This window comes from Eutrigla gurnardus (assembly GCF_963514095.1).
Source record: "Eutrigla gurnardus genome assembly, chromosome: 23".
NCBI classification, from domain to species: Eukaryota; Metazoa; Chordata; class Actinopteri; order Perciformes; family Triglidae; genus Eutrigla; species Eutrigla gurnardus.
In genome coordinates this window covers 3,616,079-3,638,578 of record NC_139934.1, presented here as the reverse complement: position 1 = coordinate 3,638,578, position 22,500 = coordinate 3,616,079, and the positions used below count along the sequence as shown (strand labels likewise).

Sequence of the window (22,500 nt, the reverse complement as noted above, 5' to 3'; positions counted from 1 at the left end):
CTCCATTTTGGTCTCCACCGACTCCAGAGAGAGCTTTTTAGTCGCTAACTTTGAAACATACTAATAATGGGGTCGTAGGGCTGCAGAGATGGGTGATGATTCTCTTTGGGGTTTGTTTTTTTTAACTCTGATGAGCTAGCTATGAGTAAGCATTAAAGATTTAGCCTGTTTGTGGTTTTAATAAAGCATTTTCTTCTTGCTCCGAAACCGTAATGTACGACAAATGTGTGATTTCCTGAGGATGTCTGTCGTGAAACACAGATTTTATTGCAGCATCTCAGATTTAATGATATCATACCATACTTTAAACTTCTCTACAAGTTTCTGGGCTATTTGGAAAATTAGACAATACGGTTCTTTAAATTGGTGTTGTTGGGTCAAGCACAAAAAAACACAATAAAGTCCAAATTAAATTAAAGCAAAAAAATCAATACAACCAGGGGAGGTCATCTCCTCATCTCCCTCCACCAAAACAAAATGCTTCGTCCTCTTTAAGCTTCTTTAATGCCAGTGGGACGGGAAAATAGATAGGGACTAAGACAAAAGAGACGTCTCATTTTCAAGATGATTTATATTTTCACAGCTGTCGCAAAGAAGAGGAGGAAGTGGAGAGAAAAAGGACTGCGGGACGTTTCGGTTTATTGTGGATCCGATTAGCCGGCGGGGACGGAGGCTGAGAGACGTCGCCGGTTCAGTCTCTGGTGTTAACGGGGAAGGTGTAACCGTCATCCGCCTGGTATTCAATCTAGAGTATCAACCAGCAGAGCCAAAGAGACCCTCGAGCAAGGCATTGAAACCCAGCCCTGCTTTCATGAGAGGGGGGGTCCACATCCTCTCTGAAAAATAATGTGTGGCTACCGTAAGTCAACGTGTGGAAATCTGCCATTTTGAAACACGGCAGAGAGAAAAAAAAAAAAGGCATTAACTTAACAGAGCTGTTTAACAGCTTGCCGAAGGAACGCAGCGTCAATATGCAGGAAATGTGCAGCCATCTTGCAATAAAGTCACCGTGGGAGTCCACCAAGCTGCCATTATGACACCGGCTCTGAGGGGAAATAGGCTGGGAGCTATTAGCAGAGACGGAACGAGGAGACGGATCGGCGTCTGTTTCATCCTTGTGTTGGCTTTTTTTAAATCCTCTGATGGATACTTCATAACACAACGCGCATCACATAAATCACTCAACTGGAGTCACTTCATTCAGTCAGGAACCGCTCCCCCGAGTTTCACTAGCACCGATGTCACCCGCCGCCGTGTTTACGGTTTACATTCCTGATCAAGTATTAGTGATGTTTCCATCTGGAAGACTGTTTGTGGAAACCTGCTGAGCCTGAAACGGATGACGACTCGTTTTGACAGATCGAACAGAGGGGGGTTGGACGTATTAGTACAATAGTTTCTTGGCGAACGCATCTTTAGTCGAAAAGGAGAGTCAATGAGGCGGTTTGTCACAACACGAGTTGGAGCTTTGGTGACACTGGAATTAGTGTTTTACGTGATACAGGAACCAGAATTCTGTTCGAAATGACACCTCACATGTATCTACTGTATATAAGAAGCGGACGTAGTCATGGCGACGCCAACCGGTGGTTAGTAGACGACAGTTCGGAAGTCTTAGAATTTTTGCAACCACTGAAAGAAGTGACCATATTTGGGCTGCAGAGGAGCGACGGGTGGATCTGACGAACACAAGCAGCAGAGCGGCACCCTTACTGGATCTGGATCCATGTGGATTCTGGTGTGAAGCTGCTAACAAAGTTAGCTTCATAAGTCAAGGTCAACTTTACAGCTAAGTGTTAAAGTCATCTTAGTAGCTAACTAGCATTGGTAGCAATGGTATCTACGTAACAGTGGAATAGTTTCTACGCAATGGTTGCAATAGTATCGACATAATGGTATTAATGATAGCTACGTAATGGTATTAATGATAGCTACGTAACGGTAGCAATGATAGCTACGTAACGGTAGCAATGCTAGCTACGTAACGTTAGCAACAAGCTGGAAACCAGATCACCATGTGATCGTAGCCTCCCCCGTGAGAATCCCGTATCTCAGGTCTGCGACGGTGCATTCTCAGATCCGAGAGGCTTTTCTAAATACTTCATTTTGAAAAAGACAGACTGTATCTCCCAGACGAAACAGGAGAGGGGAGTGTGCACGCCACAGCGGGCGACGTACAGCGACTACGTCTGATGCCAGAGAGTTACGAAGAAGGTGAAGGCTGCTTTCTCGCTGCTCAAGGAAGATAAATCCGGTGATTTAGAGAGAATTCGAAGGTTGTTGCCAGTGGAAAAAGGAAATATGTGGGGTATATCTTGTGCATGTATGTGGCATCAAACAGGAGACATCGTTCACTCGGGGGTCCTAACGATGGCGGCAGCATGCAAGCGTTTACCAGGAAGATGAAGTCGGGCCTCTTGTTGTTGAGGCTGACGGGCGAGCGGCTGAGCGAGGTGGACGTGTCGTCGGAGCTCTGCGAGGACGGATGCCGGAACGTCTGACCGGTCAGCTTGGTGTCGTACAACTGCTCCTCAAAGTCTGCACACACACACACACACACACACACAGAGAGAGAAAAGGTTAGCATCAACACACACACCACATATCCCATTTGATGTGAGCAGAGATCTGCTGCCTTGCATCACCCTGCAGTTCCCCTCCCGTGACTCCTGCTGCAACCTCAGGACTCCTCAAGTTTTTTTGTGTTTTTAAATCCTCTCTTTTTCTTTCCCGTCCTTCCCTTCTCTCTCTCCTCGTCGTTCACTTTTTCCCCTCTCACATATCTGACTGTTTCTCCCTCTCTGGCAGCTTAGGCGACTCTCCCTCAGGCCATTGTAAACAGATTCCTCACCCCCCAACCCCCCTTTTTCCTCTCTCTCTCTGCACGTGCACGTGCCCCCACACACACACCACGCACACACACACACACACCACACACACACACACACACACACACACACACACACACACACACACACACACACACTCCCCCCAAAACCCCTCAGCCAATCCTTTACACCAAAACACACTCCCGACCCACTCCCCACTTATCCCTAAAGCCCTGTAGCAGCTCACACACACACACACACATGCATGCATGCACACACACACACATGCATGCACACACACACACATGCATGCACACACACACACACACACACACACACTCCTGGCACCATCCCGCTGACAGCTTCAGTGGAACGGCAGCGTCGGTGAGGTACATAGTTTCGGGTGGAACTTGCTCTCTGGGACAATATGGATTCCTTGCTGGTGGCATATTGTTGCCTAGTAACAAGGGGCGGGGGGGAGGGGGGGGGGCAACAAACACGTCCCCACCCACCATGCTTAATGGTAACCTTTGTGTGTTGATATTGGGGAAATGTAGTCGGATCATGTTCACTGGTTGCAAGAAAAAATCCAAGATGGAACTCAAGGCTTCAAAACCACCGTCCATAAACCAACCGTCGCCATGACGACGTCCACTTCTTATATATGCTCTACGCTTTAAATCATATAAATATAGTAATAAAATGTGTGGTAAAACCTGCTTTTTAAACGTAATAAGCTGCAGGAATCGGCTGCACAACATCGGCAGAACAGAGAGTTTGTCTGGTTCCGGGTTTAAGCGACGTGGGAGTGTTTTAGGCGTCGTGAATAGAAGCTAATACACAGCTGCACCACCACTACATGCAAAAGAGATAATGATGTGTTTTCATACAGTCCATCCACCCACAGCATTTTGTGCATTTTATTTCTTTAAAATGGCAATTGGGATCATTGCTGTTGACGTCGTTCCTCCACTAAAGTAAAAGGTTTGAGCAGCAGGAAGACGGCATAACTACACCTCCAAACTTCACACGCCAGAACTTTCCCCGACCGTCAGCGTGGATTAACATGATGCAACGGATGTTTTCAGCATTTGGAAGTTATAAAGTTATGTTTAAAAAAGGTTTTTTATGAATTCAAGGTAGACATTATTCCACAAGGGGGGTAATCCTTCCACTGATGGGAAATCAGGACAATGAAATAGGGGGATTACACTCTGTAAGGCCTTTACACACCAGGGGGGTCTTCATTTCTTTTTCTTTTTACCAATCATTCACATGTAAATATATATTTTTAGAGCTTTCCTCGTGAATGCTTGAACACAGGGAGTGAATATTAGACAGCAAAAATGGAACCCCAAACGTTATGCAGCAAGTTACATAACACCTCTAAACTATAAACGTCAAATCATCAGGCAAACTCTTTCATCACGTTTCCCTCTCTGAAACCCAAAGCTTCCGTTTGCAATCAAAGTTTGGACAGAAATATTTATGATGACACGATAAACGGAGAACTCGTTGCATTCGCCAATTCCTCGGGAAGCCATTAGGCGCTCGCTTTAAGGAAACGCGGCTATTTGTATTCACGGCGGCGTCTTTACGCAGCCGCCGCTCATGATGGAGAACTGTCTATTTTGCAGCGTTAGAAATAATTGAGGCTGACTGCTGCATGCGGAAACAGCAGGATCAGCCGCTTGGTAAACAGGGAGCAGAAGCCAAAAACTCTCTCGCTCTCTCTCCAGACTGCAGAGGCCGCGAGGAAGTGAAGCGTCAGCAAGAGTCCGGAAGACACAAGACGGTAAACAGATGGAGAAGAAGAGGAGGAAGAGGAGGAGGTGAAGGAGAAGTAGATATACACAAGGGTGAGGAAGAGGAGGACGTAGAAGAGAAGGCTTATAAACACCACATTTCAACTTCAAACTCTAGGTCGCCCTCTAGTGTCACTTTTGGAAGTGTACGCTATTTTCATGTCTCCTTTCAAAAAGGTGAAAAAAAGTGAAGCCAACGCTGTAGTGCCTTAAACTTGCATTCTCTCTACTGGCCATCAGGGGGCGACTCCTCTGGTTGCAAAAATAAGTCAGATTGCATTGAAAATGGTCCGACTTCTCTCTTGATTTATTATCTCAGTAAACATTGTAAACATGAGTTTACGAACTCCGCGGCCAGAATGTCGAGGTTTGAAACCCTAGTCCACAAACCAACGGGTGACGTTACCATGACTACGTCCACTTCTTATATCCAGTCTGTGGTTCAGGCAACAAAAGTACTTAGTTAGGAAATGTGGTTTGGGTTAAAATACGTTTATACGTAAAATTGGTCGCTATTTGACAAGTTGGGCGTTAGGATGATGAAGGAAGGGCACGAATAAGAGAAAACAGATATCTTTATGCTAAATTGGAGAAAGTGACAGAGACGGCGGAGGAAAACGACATGAAAGAAGAGATATAAGGGACAAAGAGTTTGAGTTGGTTAGAAGGATTACAGAAAGACGAAGCAGCAAATGATGAATGAAAGGTGGAGGTGGAGAAGAAGAAGACAGTAAACTACAAGACGGAAAGAAATATCGGAGGAAAAGCGGCAGGAAAAATGAAAGCTTATGACAATAAAGTAGACGTAGAGAAAGAAGAAGATGGAATAAACACCACTGGGGCCCAATCTGTCTGAAAAGTAGCAGCACTAACAAGGAGATGTTGGTAGAGTCGGATCTGGACTGGAAGGTGGGCGGTTCAAAGATATATATATATATATATATATATATACAACTTGTTTCTGATGAATCTCACATTAAAAAGTGTTATTTTCCTTTCCACGGTGTAAGTTGAGTGTTAGTTGCCTCTGCTACGTTAAATAACCATTTTCCCTACGACGAACACATTTCAACAAATCTAAAAATGCAACTTTTTAAGTGAAAAACAATTAAAATTATGACCATAAATTAAAAAGTCTCCCTGCACAAAAAGTTTAAACAAGGCTCTATAAGTCGCTTCTCTACCATGATAGTGAGCTAGACGGCTTTTTCAAGCAATTTGTGAAGTTATTTACGATTATCGCAATAAATGGAAATTCACCACCTCTCATCTCTACTGCCAACACAGTAATACACCAGGCATGCTGCCAAGTCAGTCTGTAATTTGGTAGTAGTAACATTTACATTCTGGTATTGCTGGTTTTACTCACATTGAGTGGTCTGGTTAGGCCTGCGGTAGTAGCCCCCCCGGTAAACGGAATCCTCCGGGTTCTCCCGTTAAAACAAGTGTGATAACAAAGTGTGGACTTGTGCACCGAGGCTGAGTCCTAATAGAAGCAGCGGCGGCGGCGGAAGGAGAGGGAAGGTAAACAGTTGTAGATCCATGCTTCAGATAGCAGCCGGCCCACCGAGTGCATGACTGCAGGGTAGTGTGGTGGGAAAACGAGGGAGGGAGGGGGGATGCTATTGGGGAGTGGGGTGTAAAGGTATGCCGGTCACTCCCACTAATGCGTGCACACACACACACACACACACACACACACACACACACACACACACACACACACACACACACACACACAGCAGTTAAGCACCAGTATCCCCACCCCCTTCCTCTGTCCAGACAAGCAGGCCAGGCACTCATGCATCACTAACCTGTATATTGTGTGTGTGTGTGTGTGTGTGTGTGTGTGTGTGTGTGTGTGTGTGTGTGTGTGTGTGTGTGTTTGTGTGTATCTCTACTTTAGGTGTAAATGTGCTGAGAGTGCACAAAAGTGTCCATGTCGTACCCCTAAAACACGCCGTGTGACTAAACTTTAAACGCCGTTTAACGACTACGTGTGTGAATCTGCATCTTTTGTTGTTGTTGTTGTGTGTGTGTGTGTGTGTGTGTGTGTGTGTGTGTGTGTGTGTGTGTGTGTGTGTGTGTTTGTTTTATCTGTGAATGGGATGCACTGTACACACAAACATCCTTGACAATATGCCCACAATAGGTCGTGTCAAATTTGGGTCACCCTTTCTTCTCCCCTCCATGAAGACGAATGAGGAGGGGGGGGTTTAAAGGGACAATACCCCTCTTTCACCAGCGTCTGTCTGTTTGTCTGTGTACACTATACGTGCACGCGGACGCATGTGTGTGTGTGTGTGTGTGTTTGAGTGCGCCTCATGTCTTTCGTCCTTGCGATTTAACATGCACAATTGATCAATCCATTCCAGGGAGACGGGGGCCGGTGTTTGTTTGAACGGCTGTGACCTAGAAGGACGGATCGGTGCTTTAGCGGCCTACTTTGTGTCGGTCATGAGAAACCGCACTGAAGGCTTTCTGGTCTAATTACGGGGCTCTCTTTGTACAGCGGGTCCACATTTCCTATTTAATCCTTCACCCTTTTGCAGACGACTACCTGCTGTTTTTTTACTATTTCTCAGGGGGGAATTCTCCCTTTTAGTTGGAACTGAAGACAGTAAGTTGAATTTGGGTTTTTGATTCTTTAAGATGAACCAAAGATCAAATCCAAGACACCCAGTAGGCAGGTACCACCCGTCGCCTGAACCCAACAGAGGATTTCCAGGTGAGAACGCCTGTTTGGATACCTGACTTAAAAAAAGAAAAGATACTCTTACTATATACTGTTGTGTCGGGCCAATCAGGCAGATGGAGGAAATGTTCCATACAGGACAATAAACCGTCTCAATGCATTGCCAAGGCAACAGGCCATGTTTCCTGTGAAATTATCTTTACTGCTTTCTCCTCGACAGCCGCACATCTTCTGCTACTCCTCTAGTGTTTTGCTCAAGGACAGTCTGACCCCATACGTCACCTTTACACTTCACATCACAAGAGTTTTCAAACCTCTCAACGGATCGGGAGTTTGCTCTCCGACCCCGTGTTTCATCAGCAGCAGAGTTTCGGCAGCTTGTCTTACATGCAGATGTCCGTGGGTCGCAGCATTTAAGTGTCACACTTCAGCTTGTATTTGAAAAACGCCTCATAAAGAAGGAGAAGAAACAAGACAGACAAGTTAGTCTTTGCAAGACTCACATCTATTCAATGTCACTCCAAGCAAACGCTCTCCAGGGAGGTAAAACGCCAGAGTGGCAGTTTGGCCGGGCGGACTCATTTCCTGGAGAGAAGAAAATGATTGTGGTTGAAAAGAAAAAAAATACTACCAGAAGATAGAAAGTTCAAACAAGCTATAAATCCTCTAAAAGGATTCCTTTGGCTGTCAGAGGTATACCGCTTCAGGGTCTCCTCTCTCTCTATCCATTAAACACCGTGTTAACAAACCATTAGCAAAGAATAATTGTGAAAGGCGTTTAAATTGACACGCACAGTGTTTGTCACTTGGAGTCAGTCAGGGACTCGATTCCAATTCAATCAACCGGTGGCGTTCTTCAGAGCGGGCCGAGTGGAAAAAACACTCACAATGAGTCAATCGTGGTGAATTTACATGATATTGATAATTGTGAATATTTAAAAAATACAGGAAGTCGCACGTAATAACAAAACAGTCTCACATATATAGCTATTTTTTATATTTTAATAAATGAGTTTCATGATTACCTTATTTAAAATATGTCATTTCTAATATAGTATTTTGATGATTATCAGGATAATATCGACAATTGCAAATATTGCAATACTGCATGGCCCACCATGTGAGAAACCAAGGAGATATAAGGACAGACATTCATATACACTCCTTCTATTTTAGTTAGATACATTAATATTAAAATAATAAGCAGCAAAACCATATCTATTGATGGAAAACCTGGTGGTCAAAGGTATTTTTTACAAGAACAATCAGTCAATCATTTAGTGCCTCTCACTTTCGAATTGGCAGCTCCTGACTCAGCATTCTCCTGTTGATCAATGCTGCACCTGTTGGGTAATGTATATTGACCGCAGCACAGTGTTATCAGCCGGCCTGGATAAGAGCTAGCATTGACTCAGAACTTCCTCGTCACAATCAAAGGGCCGCCCTGACATTTTACAGTTAGTTAGCGCCGGCGGGGAAAGTTTATCGGCAGGCGATAACGCAGACGTCCTCCGACACAATTAAAGGGTTACTGGGAGGTGTTCAAGTTCAGTCGGTCACGTCGCATCACCTCGCATCGTCCTCGGCGAGCAAAGGTCGCAGCATCGGCACTTTTAGCACCGCGGAGAGCTGCTGCAGGAGATAAGATACGGCGAGATGGAATGAAGCCGGCTGATCCGCAGAGAGAAGGAAAGGGTAATAAAAGGGTGCAAATAAAATGTTTACGGTGCCACTGCTAATGCTCCTGCTGCGGTCTAATCCTTTCCAAAATGAGAGCCGACTCTTATCGAGCACTAAAGATACCGTTGACATCCACTGAAAAACATTTTTTTTTTCCAGATTGAAGTGTGACAACTTTTTCAGGTGTTAAAGCGACTCTCTAGTATCTGTGGTCATAAAGTGTCCTGGAGCTAATCCTGTGATTCACTATATAAACCAAAGTTACATTCAGGTAAGTCTGGGTAAGGCTTCCGTCTTGAGACAGCAACAAGGCCAATATTAATAAGAATATGAATATATAAGAATAAAAAGACATGAAGGGACAGCTTGGATGCATTTATTCTTCATGCAAAGCTGAGATAGTTGCCAAGCATGAACACTGGATTGATATCAATACATCTGACCTATAAGAACCCAGACCCATTTTTCATAAAAAGAAAAATACATTTGATTAATTAATATTATGTTTAAAATAATTCAATCAATGAAAGTATTCCTATAATACAATATTGGAGACCTGAATACTAAATACTTAAGTTTCAAAAGTCAAGTCCAAACACAATCAAAACTATTTTACATCTCAAAAATGGGGATAATAACCAACAACTTGATCTTATATAGGTGTATATGTACATATCTTACATTTTTATTTTGTATGTTTCTGCTCTTTTCTACCTTTTTGACTCTTGAGCTGCTGAAACATGTTTATTACCATCACAGGATCCATAACGTTTATCTTAAAATATGCATTCAAACAATCGCCACATCGCTCTGCCGTTCACTAAAAGTTTTGATTTCAGGAAATCCAAGCTCAAGTTCACCAGATGGTTTCAAAGTTGCAGCTTTGAATTAGCGTTGGACTCTTTTTCTTTACATGACTCAGCAGAAAAAGAACCACAGCAGCATCGATCAGAACCCCCTCCCAGAGACGCTCTAATCTCACAAACTACTGCTGCACAACCATAGGGGGGGGAAGGGAAATCTGATTAAACTGCTCCAACATTAACTCTCCAACCTGCAGGAAGCGTTGCACTAAATGTCCTCGACGCTCCGTTCGTCTCCATTTGTTAACGTGTCAATCCATCGTCTGATTAACTCCTGGTTGATTTCAGCTGCTATCACTTCTGTGGTTACGTACGCTGATGATGACGATGTTTACATCACACTCGACCAAATTAGGCCATGCTTGTTCTGCTTGTGATTTAAAAGGTTTCAAATTATGACATATATATAATAATATGAATAATATGATGATGATTTCATGTGTAGGCCTGTATCATGAACAATTATTACTGATACTCAACATCAGTGGCGTGCACAGGTAGACACTAGGTGGTGCTAAAGCACCTGCCCTTGCCCTCTGGACCAAGCAAGTGGCAGCAGACAGTGCACATGTTACTGGTCTGTTCTGTTGCTCTGCGTTGTGTGGAAACAAGATGACTCCCAATAGCGGATGAAGCCTTTTATTCTGCACATGGGTCAGACACAAAACCAAAGTTGGTATGTGGATTCAGGGCCAGGATGCGTGCGTCATCTGCAGCATGGAGAATCTCTTCCCGCCTGTACAAATACTAACGAGTACTACTGTAATTGTAATATATTTCTAATGGCATATGATGGGTTAATAAAATAAACAAATAAAATTCCAAAAGGGAAGAATGTACCATCAAAATGTGAATAAGGTGTGAGTGAGAAATACTTATAATTCGAATTCTTATCTAAATGTATCTAAATTCTGAGGTAGTGATCATATAGTGTAGTACATAAACATATAAAAATATACAGATAGAAAAATATTCAAAAAGAAAACATATCTGACATGTAGCATACAGAAAAGGCACTGTTTCATCCATTTTCAATATACGAGCTGCACAACCTGCGCTCATACAAAGGTAAAGACTAGCCTCTTGTGGCTAAAGCTGGTATTACACTTAAATACAGTTATAACGTGGCAGGCTAAGCACATTTGAGATCGCGAATGTTAGCGCAGCCACGAGGCAAACTTAGAACGTACAAATTCCCAATTGCCTGCAGGAAAAGTAGCCCTGTGCCTTGTTGAAATATAACCAAACAGCCTTATCCATATTGTTGGTCTCTTTTTATTTACCAATTGCAGCATAATGCCTAGAAAGGCGAGGATAAGAAGGGAAAAAAGGGCGCTACAGCAGGCAGCCCAGGGGAGCAGCTCTCTGGGAAATAAAACAATAGTGATTGACTGATCAGTGCTATAGTGTGAAACTGTACCAGTTCAAAGGTCAAGTAATTTTATTAAGATATTGATAAATAAATATGCAATTACGTTCAACATGTGCCTGTAATTATTATTTATTTTTTTAAATCTCACTCAGCTATAAGCCAGCCGTCAGTTCTACATGCCGCATAAAGTGCCCTTAGTTTTCACCGAGCACCTGCCCCCCAAAATGTCTGTGCACGCCACTGCTCAACATGAAGCTTGTATATGTTTGGCAGCAGAAAGTCACCACATGAAACCACAGACAAAGATCCAGTCTCGGAGGAGCAGTTTTTTTTTTTATATAAGATTTAGTTTTGGGGGGCTTTATTTGACTTAATCCGATCCGTTCGGATGAAGACAGGAAAACGGAGAGATGAGCTCTCTTTTTTTTTGGCAAATATAGGATATTTATTAAGATTTTTTTATTTTATGTGCTTTATATGTGAAACAATAAAACACATATGTTTTCTTAACTGAATAAAACGTTTTTGTGCCATTTTTAAGCATATTTCGATTTATTGGGAGAATATTGTGAATTGTCCAATGCCTGGTTAACGATTTAACAATTATATTGAAAATAGTGATATAAAATGTGGCTTGGTCTTTTTATTAAACATATTGCTTAATATGTTGAATAAAATTACTTAAGTATAAGTATAATTATTTCAGGATTATGCATGATTTATATTTTTGGGATTTTTAAAGTTCTGTAACGTAGTCCTCGTGTCGTGCCACGACTCAAAATCAGTTCTTCAATAACTCAACGTGAACTTTTTGGGGGATTTTCTTCCCCTTCTAATAGTTATTGTTAAATATTAATTGCGATAAAGCCGTCATTCCGGATCGGATCTCCAGCTGCCAAATCAAACTCATATAGCAGCAGAGTGCACTTTAATGGGACGTGTCATTGGTTTGATGTTAATGGAAGAGCAACACACTCAAAAATAACAGACGCCACTTAAACACTATAAATGCCGGATCGTCCGGCAGATACACGCAAATTCGTACACAAACGCAGCTGCCCACGCTAAAGAGAATGTCGGCGAAATGTCGAGTGCCGAGGAGGTGAAAAGTGTGAATACTTGAGCGTCGCTTAATGGATTGTTATCAAAAGAGTGTCGTTGCAAAATAAAATAAAATCTGGCCGTGATGGATGACACAAGCTAAACTTCAAATATTAACTTTCACTGGAAGAATGGTTTGAATATTTTGCTGTTGATTAATGGAGAGCAGAAAGAAAGCACACATAATGCAGATCTGTCTGCTGTAAATCTTGATCCCCAAATAAAAAACACCTTTCATAAATCTGCCGGTCGAGTGGCAAGGAGAAGTCAAGAGCAGACAAATAAAGGTGAGGAGCAGATCTTCCTATTATCAAGCTGTTTTGGATACAATTTGTCTGCCGCCGGTGGCGTACAATACTGAGCTTTAAATATATATCACTACAAAAGAGCGGCGCATGAATATTTTAACATAGCGACCAAAAAAAACGACTTTGATCACAAAATGTGTGGATCTCATTGTGGTAAATATAAATGCTGAGCTTCAGATGTGATGCAGTCTGGTAATGTGGTACACAAGAGGACAGCGTCCACGTTTTTTATCTGATAAAATACCAGCATTGACGTTATTTTAAGTGTTGAAGGAGCAGCTACATGTTAGCCTCCAATCAAGCCAAACTCCATTCAAAAAACAAGCATTTTAAAGGTTGTTTGCTCGTCGTCTCACAGACAAACTTAACAAAGCATGACTTCTGACTTTTTACAAATCGCCATCAGTACGGAGTTAATTCGGCATCCTTTTGATCTGTTTATTGCAATTAAATCACAGTTTAATCGTTTATTTTGGGTTTGCCCAGATGTAGTAAACCAGCCGATGTGTGTTTTGCTATTCACAGTGAATACAGTTAAGTGAAATTCAACGAGCAGCTCTGAATGATAATGTTTACAGCCAAGTTACCGTCGGACGCTACGTGTTAGCAATGCGCTAATGTACGAGTGAAGCAGCGACACCTTATATATGTTTTTTTTTTTTATGCTGGCTTCTGTTGGGTCAATTTTAGATACGTTTTAATATTATTAAAGTTCCATCTTCCAATTTAAACTGGTACTGAAACTAAAATAATCTCTAAATGTTTCAGGAAATCAGTGCCTTTAGTTTGGAGGTTCTAATTATGATTGAAGACGTACATATTGAATTGATTTTGCACATTAAAGTAAAAGTAAATCAGGAGACACGGAATAAAAAATTCCAGCACGGCTAATCTCTCCCGCGGCGGCCGTGTTGACGCTGGCCGGGTTTCACTGCTGCCCACTTAGTAGCAACAGTGAAATAAATCTCACACAAATCTCGCCGCCTTGGGGGGGGGGGGGGGGGGGGGTCAGGGGGTTTGAATCTCGGCAGAAAAGGCAGCAGACCCGTCTAACAACGGAGGACGACAGCCAGCTTCATAAATATGGAGGGCAGAGTGTTGAGGAGGATGAATATTTCACCGAGCCGAGGCCAGTGGGAGGCCGATGGTGAGAGAGAGAGGGAGGGAGAGAGACTACAGCTGGTTGCTTCAGTGTTATATAACACACACCCAAGCAGATGGACACACACAACACAAATGGACACCGGTATACACACACACACACACACACACACACACACACACACACACACACATGCTTTTCATGACAGTGAGAAGCAGCAGCGGTGAACACATGAAGACAATCCAATGAACAGAGATGACAGAGAAGATGAATGGCCACACACACACACACACACACACACACACATGCACACACACACATGCACACACACACACACACACACACACACACACACACACACACACACACACACACACACGGCGCTCTTGTCCACCCACGGCCGCGTTCATCTACCTTATTTTCATCACATACAAAACGCCAGCCGGTCTGAGACGATAACTGGCTTAATACACACATAACAACACACACACACACACACACACACACACACACACACACACACACACACACACAGTATAAAGACAGTGGAGACGAAGGGAAAAGATGTAGGAGTGGACATTCTGTACTGTACGAGCCACAGCGCTACAACACTGTCCGTAAACAGGAAGGGGGCGAGGACGCGAAGGAAGGAAAACTCATTCTTCTTAAACTATAGAATATATATCTACTATACTATATTACTGTCATACTCCCTGCTGGCCACCAGGGGGCGACTCCTCTCTGGTTGTATAGAAGTCTATGAGAAAATGGTCCTACTTCTCTCTGCTGGCCACCAGGGGGCGACTCCTCTCTGGTTGTATAGAAGTCTATGAGAAAATGGTCCTACTTCTCTCTGCTGGCCACCAGGGGGCAACTCCTCTCTGGTTGTATAGAAGTCTATGAGAAAATGGTCCTACTTCTCTCTGCTGGCCACCAGGGGGCGACTCCTCTCTGGTTGTATAGAAGTCTATGAGAAAATGGTCCTACTTCTCCCTGCTGGCCACCAGGGGGCGACTCCTCTCTGGTTGTATAGAAGTCTATGAGAAAATGGTCCTACTTCTCTCTGCTGGCCACCAGGGGGCGACTCCTCTCTGGTTGTATAGAAGTCTATGAGAAAATGGTCCTACTTCTCTCTGCTGGCCACCAGGGGGCAACTCCTCTCTGGTTGTATAGAAGTCTATGAGAAAATGGTCCTACTTCTCTCTGCTGGCCACCAGGGGGCGACTCCTCTCTGGTTGTATAGAAGTCTATGAGAAAATGGTCCTACTTCTCCCTGCTGGCCACCAGGGGGCGACTCCTCTCTGCTTGTATAGAAGTCTATGAGAAAATGGTCCTACTTCTCTCTGCTGGCCACCAGGGGGCGACTCCTCTCAGGTTGTATAGAAGTCTATGAGAAAATGGTCCTACTTCTCTCTGCTGGCCACCAGGGGGCGCCTCCTCTCTGGTTGTATAGAAGTCTATGAGAAAATGGTCCTACTTCTCTCTTGATGTATTATCTCAGTAAACATTGTAAACATGAGTTTATGGTCTCAATCTCTAGTTTCAAGTCTTCTTCAATCCAGCATGATGTTCATTTAGTACATGATGGTCCATTTAGAGTCCACCAGACCAGAAAGCAGGGGATGCTTTAGGGGGCGGGGCTAACCTGCTGATTGACAGGTCTCTACCAATGCTAGTTAGCTACTAAGATGACTTTAACACTTAGCTGTAAAGTTGACCTTGAATCATGAAGCTAACTTTGTTAGCAGCTTCAACACCAGAATCCACATGGATCCAGATCCAGTATGGTTGCCATGAATATGTTTTAGATTAATTTTTGGACTCTAATGTCATTTGGTGTAGTTTTATTTTTTCTGTTGAATGGAAAAGGTAAATGGTAATTTTTCAGGCAGGACATTTTCTTGTTGTCAAAAAACTGAGCGAATGGAAAACAACTTGACGGCCGCTGTGTTGGTTCGTTTTTAGACAATCCGTCCTAAAACTGTCACAACTTCCTCGACCATCATTTGAGTATTAATCCGCAACTGAAAGTAGACCCTCCTGCTTGTTGGTTTGGAAGAAAAATTAGGCCTACATATAAAATATCTCCAAAATCATGATAAATATAATAATAAATCATTCACTCCCTCAGGTGTTCCAAGTTGACCCCCCCCCCCCCCTTCATTCAGTGGTCGTTTAAATGGAAGAGCCAGGCAAAGGGCGAGATAGCATGAGTCACACTGACAGAGAGAGAGAGAGAGAGAGAGAGCGGGAACCAGCAGAAAGCAGAGAAACAGTATTGCCTGAGAACAAATGGAAACCCTGGTTCCCTTGAGTGCTAATTTGCGTGCACACACACACACACACACACACACACACACACACACACACACACACTTCAAACAAGGCACTGATATTAACATGAGAACGACAAAAACAAGGCAGAGTTACAACATCTGACAAGTAACTAAATTGTAAACAGACGTCTGTGAACGCCTCTTTTTGCACACACACACACACACACACACACACACACACACACGCGCACACACACACACACACACACACACACACACACACACACTCATCAACAGCGTTCGTCCCATCCAATGCACAACATCACAAATGCCACCTTAAATAACAACGCTGCAAGGTGAACCCAAAACACGCTGCAAGCAGTCACCGTGCACGCTCCCAGAGTCGCCGTGCACGCTCACACACACACCCTTCGGGACGATATAAACACGAGACAGCAAGGGGAATGTCACACACACACACACACACCCTCTCGCACTGCACATCTGCATGCTAACACACACACACACACACACACACACACACACACACACACTCTATCACACCTTCAAGGCGACGGATACACACCCATTTCAACGCAGTCCAACGATACACACACATGTAAACACTCTCCCACCCGCCTGCGATCCACCCTCCGCGCCTTTCCCACCCACTCAAAACACACACACACACACACGCACACACACACACGCACGCACGCACGCACACACACACACGCACACACACACACACACACACACACACACACACACCTCCATCCATCCATCCATCTTCCCTCTCCATCCTCCCTTACCTTGTAGCAGGCTCTGGAGGTTGAGCTGCGCCTGCTGGTGCAGCTCCTCGACACACTCCGGCCTGCTCCACGAGCCGAACACGTTCACGCTCTGTTGCCATGGAGACCTGAAGTGGGCCGCGCCGCCACCGCCGCCGCTGCTGCCTCCTCCTCCGCCGCCGCCGCCGCTGCTGTGGTTGCCGTCGCCGTGGCTGCTGCTGCCGCCGCGCCTGCCGCTCTCCGCCTCTAGACCGCTGGTGGCTGGAGGAGAGAGAGATAGGGAGGAGGGAGGAGAGAGAGGAAGGGAGGAGGGAGGAGAGAGGAGAGAGAGGGAGGGAGGAGAACAAATGTTGAGAGGAAGTGATGGATGGAGGGAGGAGAGAGGGAGTGAAGTAAGGACGGGAAATAAGATTATTGAGAGGTAGGAGAGATTGTAGAGGAGAGGAAGGGAGGAGAGATGGATGAATGGGGATGGGGGGGAGAAAGGGGGAGAGAGGAGATGAAAGATGGAGGCGGGAAAGAGGTGGAGAGAAGGGAGATGAGGAAATAAAGGGGTAGAGAGGGGAGAGAAAAATCACACGTAAATAAAAATATATAAATTTGCATAACTATACCGAGAGATGTAGATTACATAACGTGTTGTCAGGGAGAACAAGGACCAAGGAAGAAAGGGAGGAAGGAGGGAGGAGGAGGAGGAGGAGGAGGAGGAGGAGGAGGAGGAGGGTGGGAAAAACAAGAATCGGGGATTAGGTAGAAAACGGTGGAGGGGTGGACGGGGAGGAGAGGTAGAGAACAGATTTGGAGGAGAAACAGAGAGAGGGAGCGCTTAATTAGGAGGGAAGAGGAGTGGGAGGAAGATGGGAGGAGAGGGAGGGGGAGAGGGAGGGATTAAGGCAGGGAGGTATGACAGTGGGGGGGTAAAAAGACAAATTGTGATTGTGGCATTAGGGAGAGAGAGAAGATTGGGAGGAGGGATGACATTTAAAAAGGGAGAACAGAGGGATGAAGGCAGGAAGGAGGGAGAGGAGTGATGATGAAGGAGGGAGAGGAGTGATGATGAAGGAGGGAGAGGAGTGATGATGAAGAGTCGAAATCCCGAATGTGAGAGAATTCATCAAACTGAGCCGTCGAGGGTTTTAAAAAGGAACGCACAAACTTTCTGCGATATCTGAAATCATTAATTATTAGTAGTTCTGATGGTCACGTTCCCCCGGTTCGGAGAAGTGAAGCCGGAACTGAAGTGCCTTAAAGTGTAATTCTCTCTTCTGGCCAGAAGGGGGCAACTCCCCTGGTTGCAAATAGGAAGGTTGCATGGAAGTCTATGAGGAAACATTGTTATCTCAGCCACGTGACGACCAGGCGGTTCTGAGAAGTGAAGCCGACGCTGAAGTGCCTTAAACTTGCATTCTCTTTGCTGGCCACCAGGGGGCGACTCATCTCTGATTGTAAAGAAGTCTTCCTTATCCTGATCCTTAAAAAGACTCGTCACAGTTGTCTCAAGTTTTTGCAGAAACATTCACGTCGGTTGTGGCTACCTTGAGAGAAATACTACGACTTCTGAGAGATATTTTCATTCCTTAGAGATGTGATGTGTGTGTGTGTGTGTGTGTGTGGGGGGGGGGGGGGGGGGGGTGTACACTCACTGGGAACATCTTTTCAAAAACCTTTTCTCATTATTTACAAAAAAAAAAGAAGATGCACTTTTCACATCGCTCAGAGCGGAGTGAAATGTTCCAGCCTTTCGTTAAAAGCCGAGCACTTCATGGTTTTCTAAAGCCACAGATTGGAGACTGATGCGTTCAAGGTCCTCAGTAAATATTTCAACACAGCACAACCTGTACACAGTTCACTTCAACATCTGTAAATAAAAAGTGCAAGAAAATGCCTGAAGGTGTTCTTTAATTAATCTCATTTGGATACTATGATGACGCATCTAAAAGCATAGTTAAATATAAAAGTTAAATAACAGCTGTGTGACACATAGCTACTCTGGGTTTTTGTAGGTGTGGGACTCTAACAAGTTCAATATATGATCTTGTGTGGGTGCATCCGTGTATTTGTGAGCGTTAGGTAACATGTGTGCTTTAGTCACAGAAGCCTCAGGAGTTTCCGAAAAAATGTGGCACAAATTACTTCCATAGAGAGAGAGAGAGAGAGAGAGAGAGTTAGTTACCGTCATACCTTTGAGACATAACTGTTTCTGAGAGAATTCCTCACCGCTCTGACTGCACATTAACACAGCGAGGAGTCGTTGGCGTAGTATCTAACCAGGTTTTATTTGTAGGCCGGGAGCCCGGCGGGGGCTCCCAGTCCAAACCACTACGCCAACTCCGTGTCTTCATACGCCACGACAGCTAAGAGCTAAGAGGAAGACGACCTGGCACAAGACACCGTTTAAAAAAAACAAAAAAAAACAGAAGACAGGCTGTCACTTCATAGGAGAGAAAACTCAAAGTACAGTAGCCGTGATGTGCCAGTCAGGAGGCGGGTTCTGAGGAAATATGCTGCTTTTTGATGCCAGAAAATAGCACAGAAGTGTAAAGTTTCACGCCGCCACTGATAAAGAACTACTAAAGAGCTTCATGACGACGAAGCAGCCTGGAAAATAAAATCTCTTACTCTCTTGATTCAATTGCGAGACTACTTGAACGGATACTAGAGAGTCTTCAGGGGAAGACTCGTTCTCCTTTGAGGTTAACAATTAATTCCTTGATTAAAAGTTGAGCTGGAGCCCAACACACACACACACACACACACATATATATATATAAATATATATATACACACACACACACACACATACACACACTCCTAAGCGGAGATGTCACTCTTTTCCCTCTTCCTCCCTTATGTAACCGTGGTGACATGAAAGGGAAGGAAGATGGAGGGATTGGATGGACGAGAGAGAGACAAGCCTTTGGGCATCACTGGGCAGATACTTAGAGAAGAAGAAGAAGAAGAAGAAGAAGAAGAAGAAGAAGAAGAAGAAGAAGAAGAAGAAGAAGAAGAAGAAGAAGAAGAAGAAGAAATCTCCAGTCCTTTTGCGTAAAAGGAAAATATTCCTTTTTAAGAAATCTGTGTCTCACCCCTCCCTTTCCAAGCGCGTCAAAAAGACGTGAAAGTCCTTCTCTCTGTCGTCAACAATGTTTAAAGGAGCAGTGTGTCGGATTAAGCGGTCATAAGCGCTCGACCCCTCCCTTTCCAAGCGTGTCGGCCAGAGAGACGAAGGAAAACGGAGAGGCGAGAAAGGGTCGAACACTCAGAGAAAAACATAGGAGTGATACTTTCACTACGCCCACTCTCACAACGGGGAGAGAGATATCACACACACACACACACACACACACACACACACACACACACACACACACACTCTATAGCGGTCTATAACGAACATACTCCGCACAAACAAGACAACAGACAGAAAGTTTTACGCCTACACACGCACGCATTAGTGACGTTTTTTGTGTTTTTTTAGCGTATTACTAACTCGTTCCCCTCGGAGTGCGTTGGAGTGTCAGCGGGGAGCGTGCAGATTTAGACAAGCTGTTAACACCGGACACACACACACACACACACACAAACACACGCATACACACACAAATGTGTTAACACAACACTCACATTTTTCTTATCTTTTTTTATATCACCCACACACAGATTTTTGTGTATGCATGATACAAAAATAAATAATACACCTGTGTATCTTTCACACACTTGATAGGCCAGATAATGCTGCACTGACGTGTGTGTGTGTGTGTGTGTGTGTGTGTGTGTGTGTGTGTGTGTGTGTGTGTGTGTGTGTGTGTGTGTGAATGACAGGCTTATGAGCCACTGTTACCATTAGCGCGATGCTCAGCAGACTCGTTTATGTTTGTCTTAAATAACACTGTCGAGGCCCCACTGAAAAACATGGCGGGAATAAAGTGTGTGTGTGTGTGTGTGTGTGTGTGTGTGTGTGTGTGTGTGTGTGTGTGTGTGTGCAGTAAAACTAGATTTACCGACTACGCCGAGACCCAAACCCAACATCAGGGCGTCGTTATCGGAATGGAGCAGCGACGTTAGCCACGCTGACCTTTCGTAGTTACGTTGAGCAACAACGAAGGTCGATGCAGATCAAATTACCGACTTCCGAGTTTAGTGTTAAAGCAATAAAAGCTTAAAACATGCTAACAAAAAACATCTGCAGTTTTAAGGAAGTATTGAGTATCTCAAAATGTTCGCTCAGATTTGGATTCTCCTTCATTTGTTTCTGAATAAAATCGTAATTTTACTATTTTTACACTATTCACACAACTCTGTTATTTCATATCTATTGTTTTTACTAATTGTGTTTGGTTATCCACTTTATGTTCTAATCTATTTTTGGCCTTTGGGCCACCTAGTGGTTATAATGTTTATAAGATTTGTTATTTTATTTATCCTTTTTTTTCTCACTTTGCTTTTCTTTTTTCAAATTTAGGAATATTATTTAGTTTTTTCTGTCATTTCTGTTATTATGTAGTGATTGTGTTATATTACAAATACATTTTACAAATTCTACACACAAAAATCCTAAAAATCGAAATTTAACGCACAACATTTAATAACGACGTTGCTAAATGAAAGAAAGCTCTTCGCAGGCAAAACAAATCGTTATAAAAAGTGTTTTGCTTAAAGGAGCCATGTGTCAGATTAAGTGGTATTTAGCGGTGAGGATGCAGATTGTAACCTACTGAATACCCCTCCGCCCACCCCGCCCCTTCCAAGCGTGTCAGCCCCAGGTAACATAGAAAACGATGATAATATTTTCATTTTGGGGAAGAAAACTGCCACAAAACTGCAGAAATGTTTCACGATCACAGCAAAAAGGTCTGTAACATGTACGATAAAAAAGAACTTAATATACATTCGTGATAAGTTTAGCATTTTACTGTATTGAAGGAGCGATGCCGAAGCGCAAAATGACGACCTTTGGACTCGATCCCGATCTGAGTCACGCCGTCGTACAGAGCCGGTGTTTTAGCCTTAATTTCATCCAATAATTACTGTTTTTTAGGCTCCCATATTTACTCATTAATCTTCTGGATTGTTCATTAAAACTTGACATGACATCCCTTTAATTTCCTGTTAAAGCAAAGTCTTAAGGCGCTCTTGATATTAATAAATTAAAATGTAGAATTTGCATCAATTCAACTTAGTTTGGGAGGTTCACTTGCTTTGCACGTAGTTGTTATATGATTTTAACAAAAAAAATATTAAAGGCCAGCCTCACTCTTCCCTTCTGCCTTGAAAGACACTTTAAAGAAATGGCTACTTATAAATCACCTACTCAAAGCTACGGTGGCCCTCGAGGGACGCTCACATGAGGACTGCTCAATTCAAAACACTGGTTCTACTGATCATCGAGACCACGTTTACATAATATCTTTATTTTAGTCCTCCTCTCCCCAGAGAACGTTCCCCTGAGTGTCGTTGACTTCTAACCACGAGTGAAACATGGTGGAAATACTATTTGCAGCTGCGATATCGGAGGTGTGTAAATATTCATCTCATCACTGAGAGGATGTGTGTGTTTGTGCAGCCTGTGTTCTCTCTGCAGCTCAGTGCTGCCCCCTGCAGGAGAAACGGGTGCACGACACAAAACTGCATCAATTATTTAACTATCAAGTTTCATCTTCTGCAAAAAGAAGCCAACAA

The 22,500-nt window shown here is 43.8% G+C and overlaps 1 protein-coding gene across 1 annotated transcript in view; it reads right to left on the bottom strand.

Moving 5' to 3' along the window:
- The window catches only part of nhsl2 (NHS-like 2), an 81,368-nt gene that overhangs the window by 12,785 nt on the left and 46,083 nt on the right, over nucleotides 1-22,500 (bottom strand). The window contains exons 2-3 of the mRNA XM_084002488.1: nucleotides 16,843-17,082; nucleotides 2,396-2,538 (exon numbers count right to left, since the gene is read on the bottom strand). Coding sequence (XP_083858614.1) covers nucleotides 2,396-2,538; nucleotides 16,843-17,082 — 383 coding nt within the window. The remainder of the gene's footprint in view (nucleotides 1-2,395; nucleotides 2,539-16,842; nucleotides 17,083-22,500) is intronic.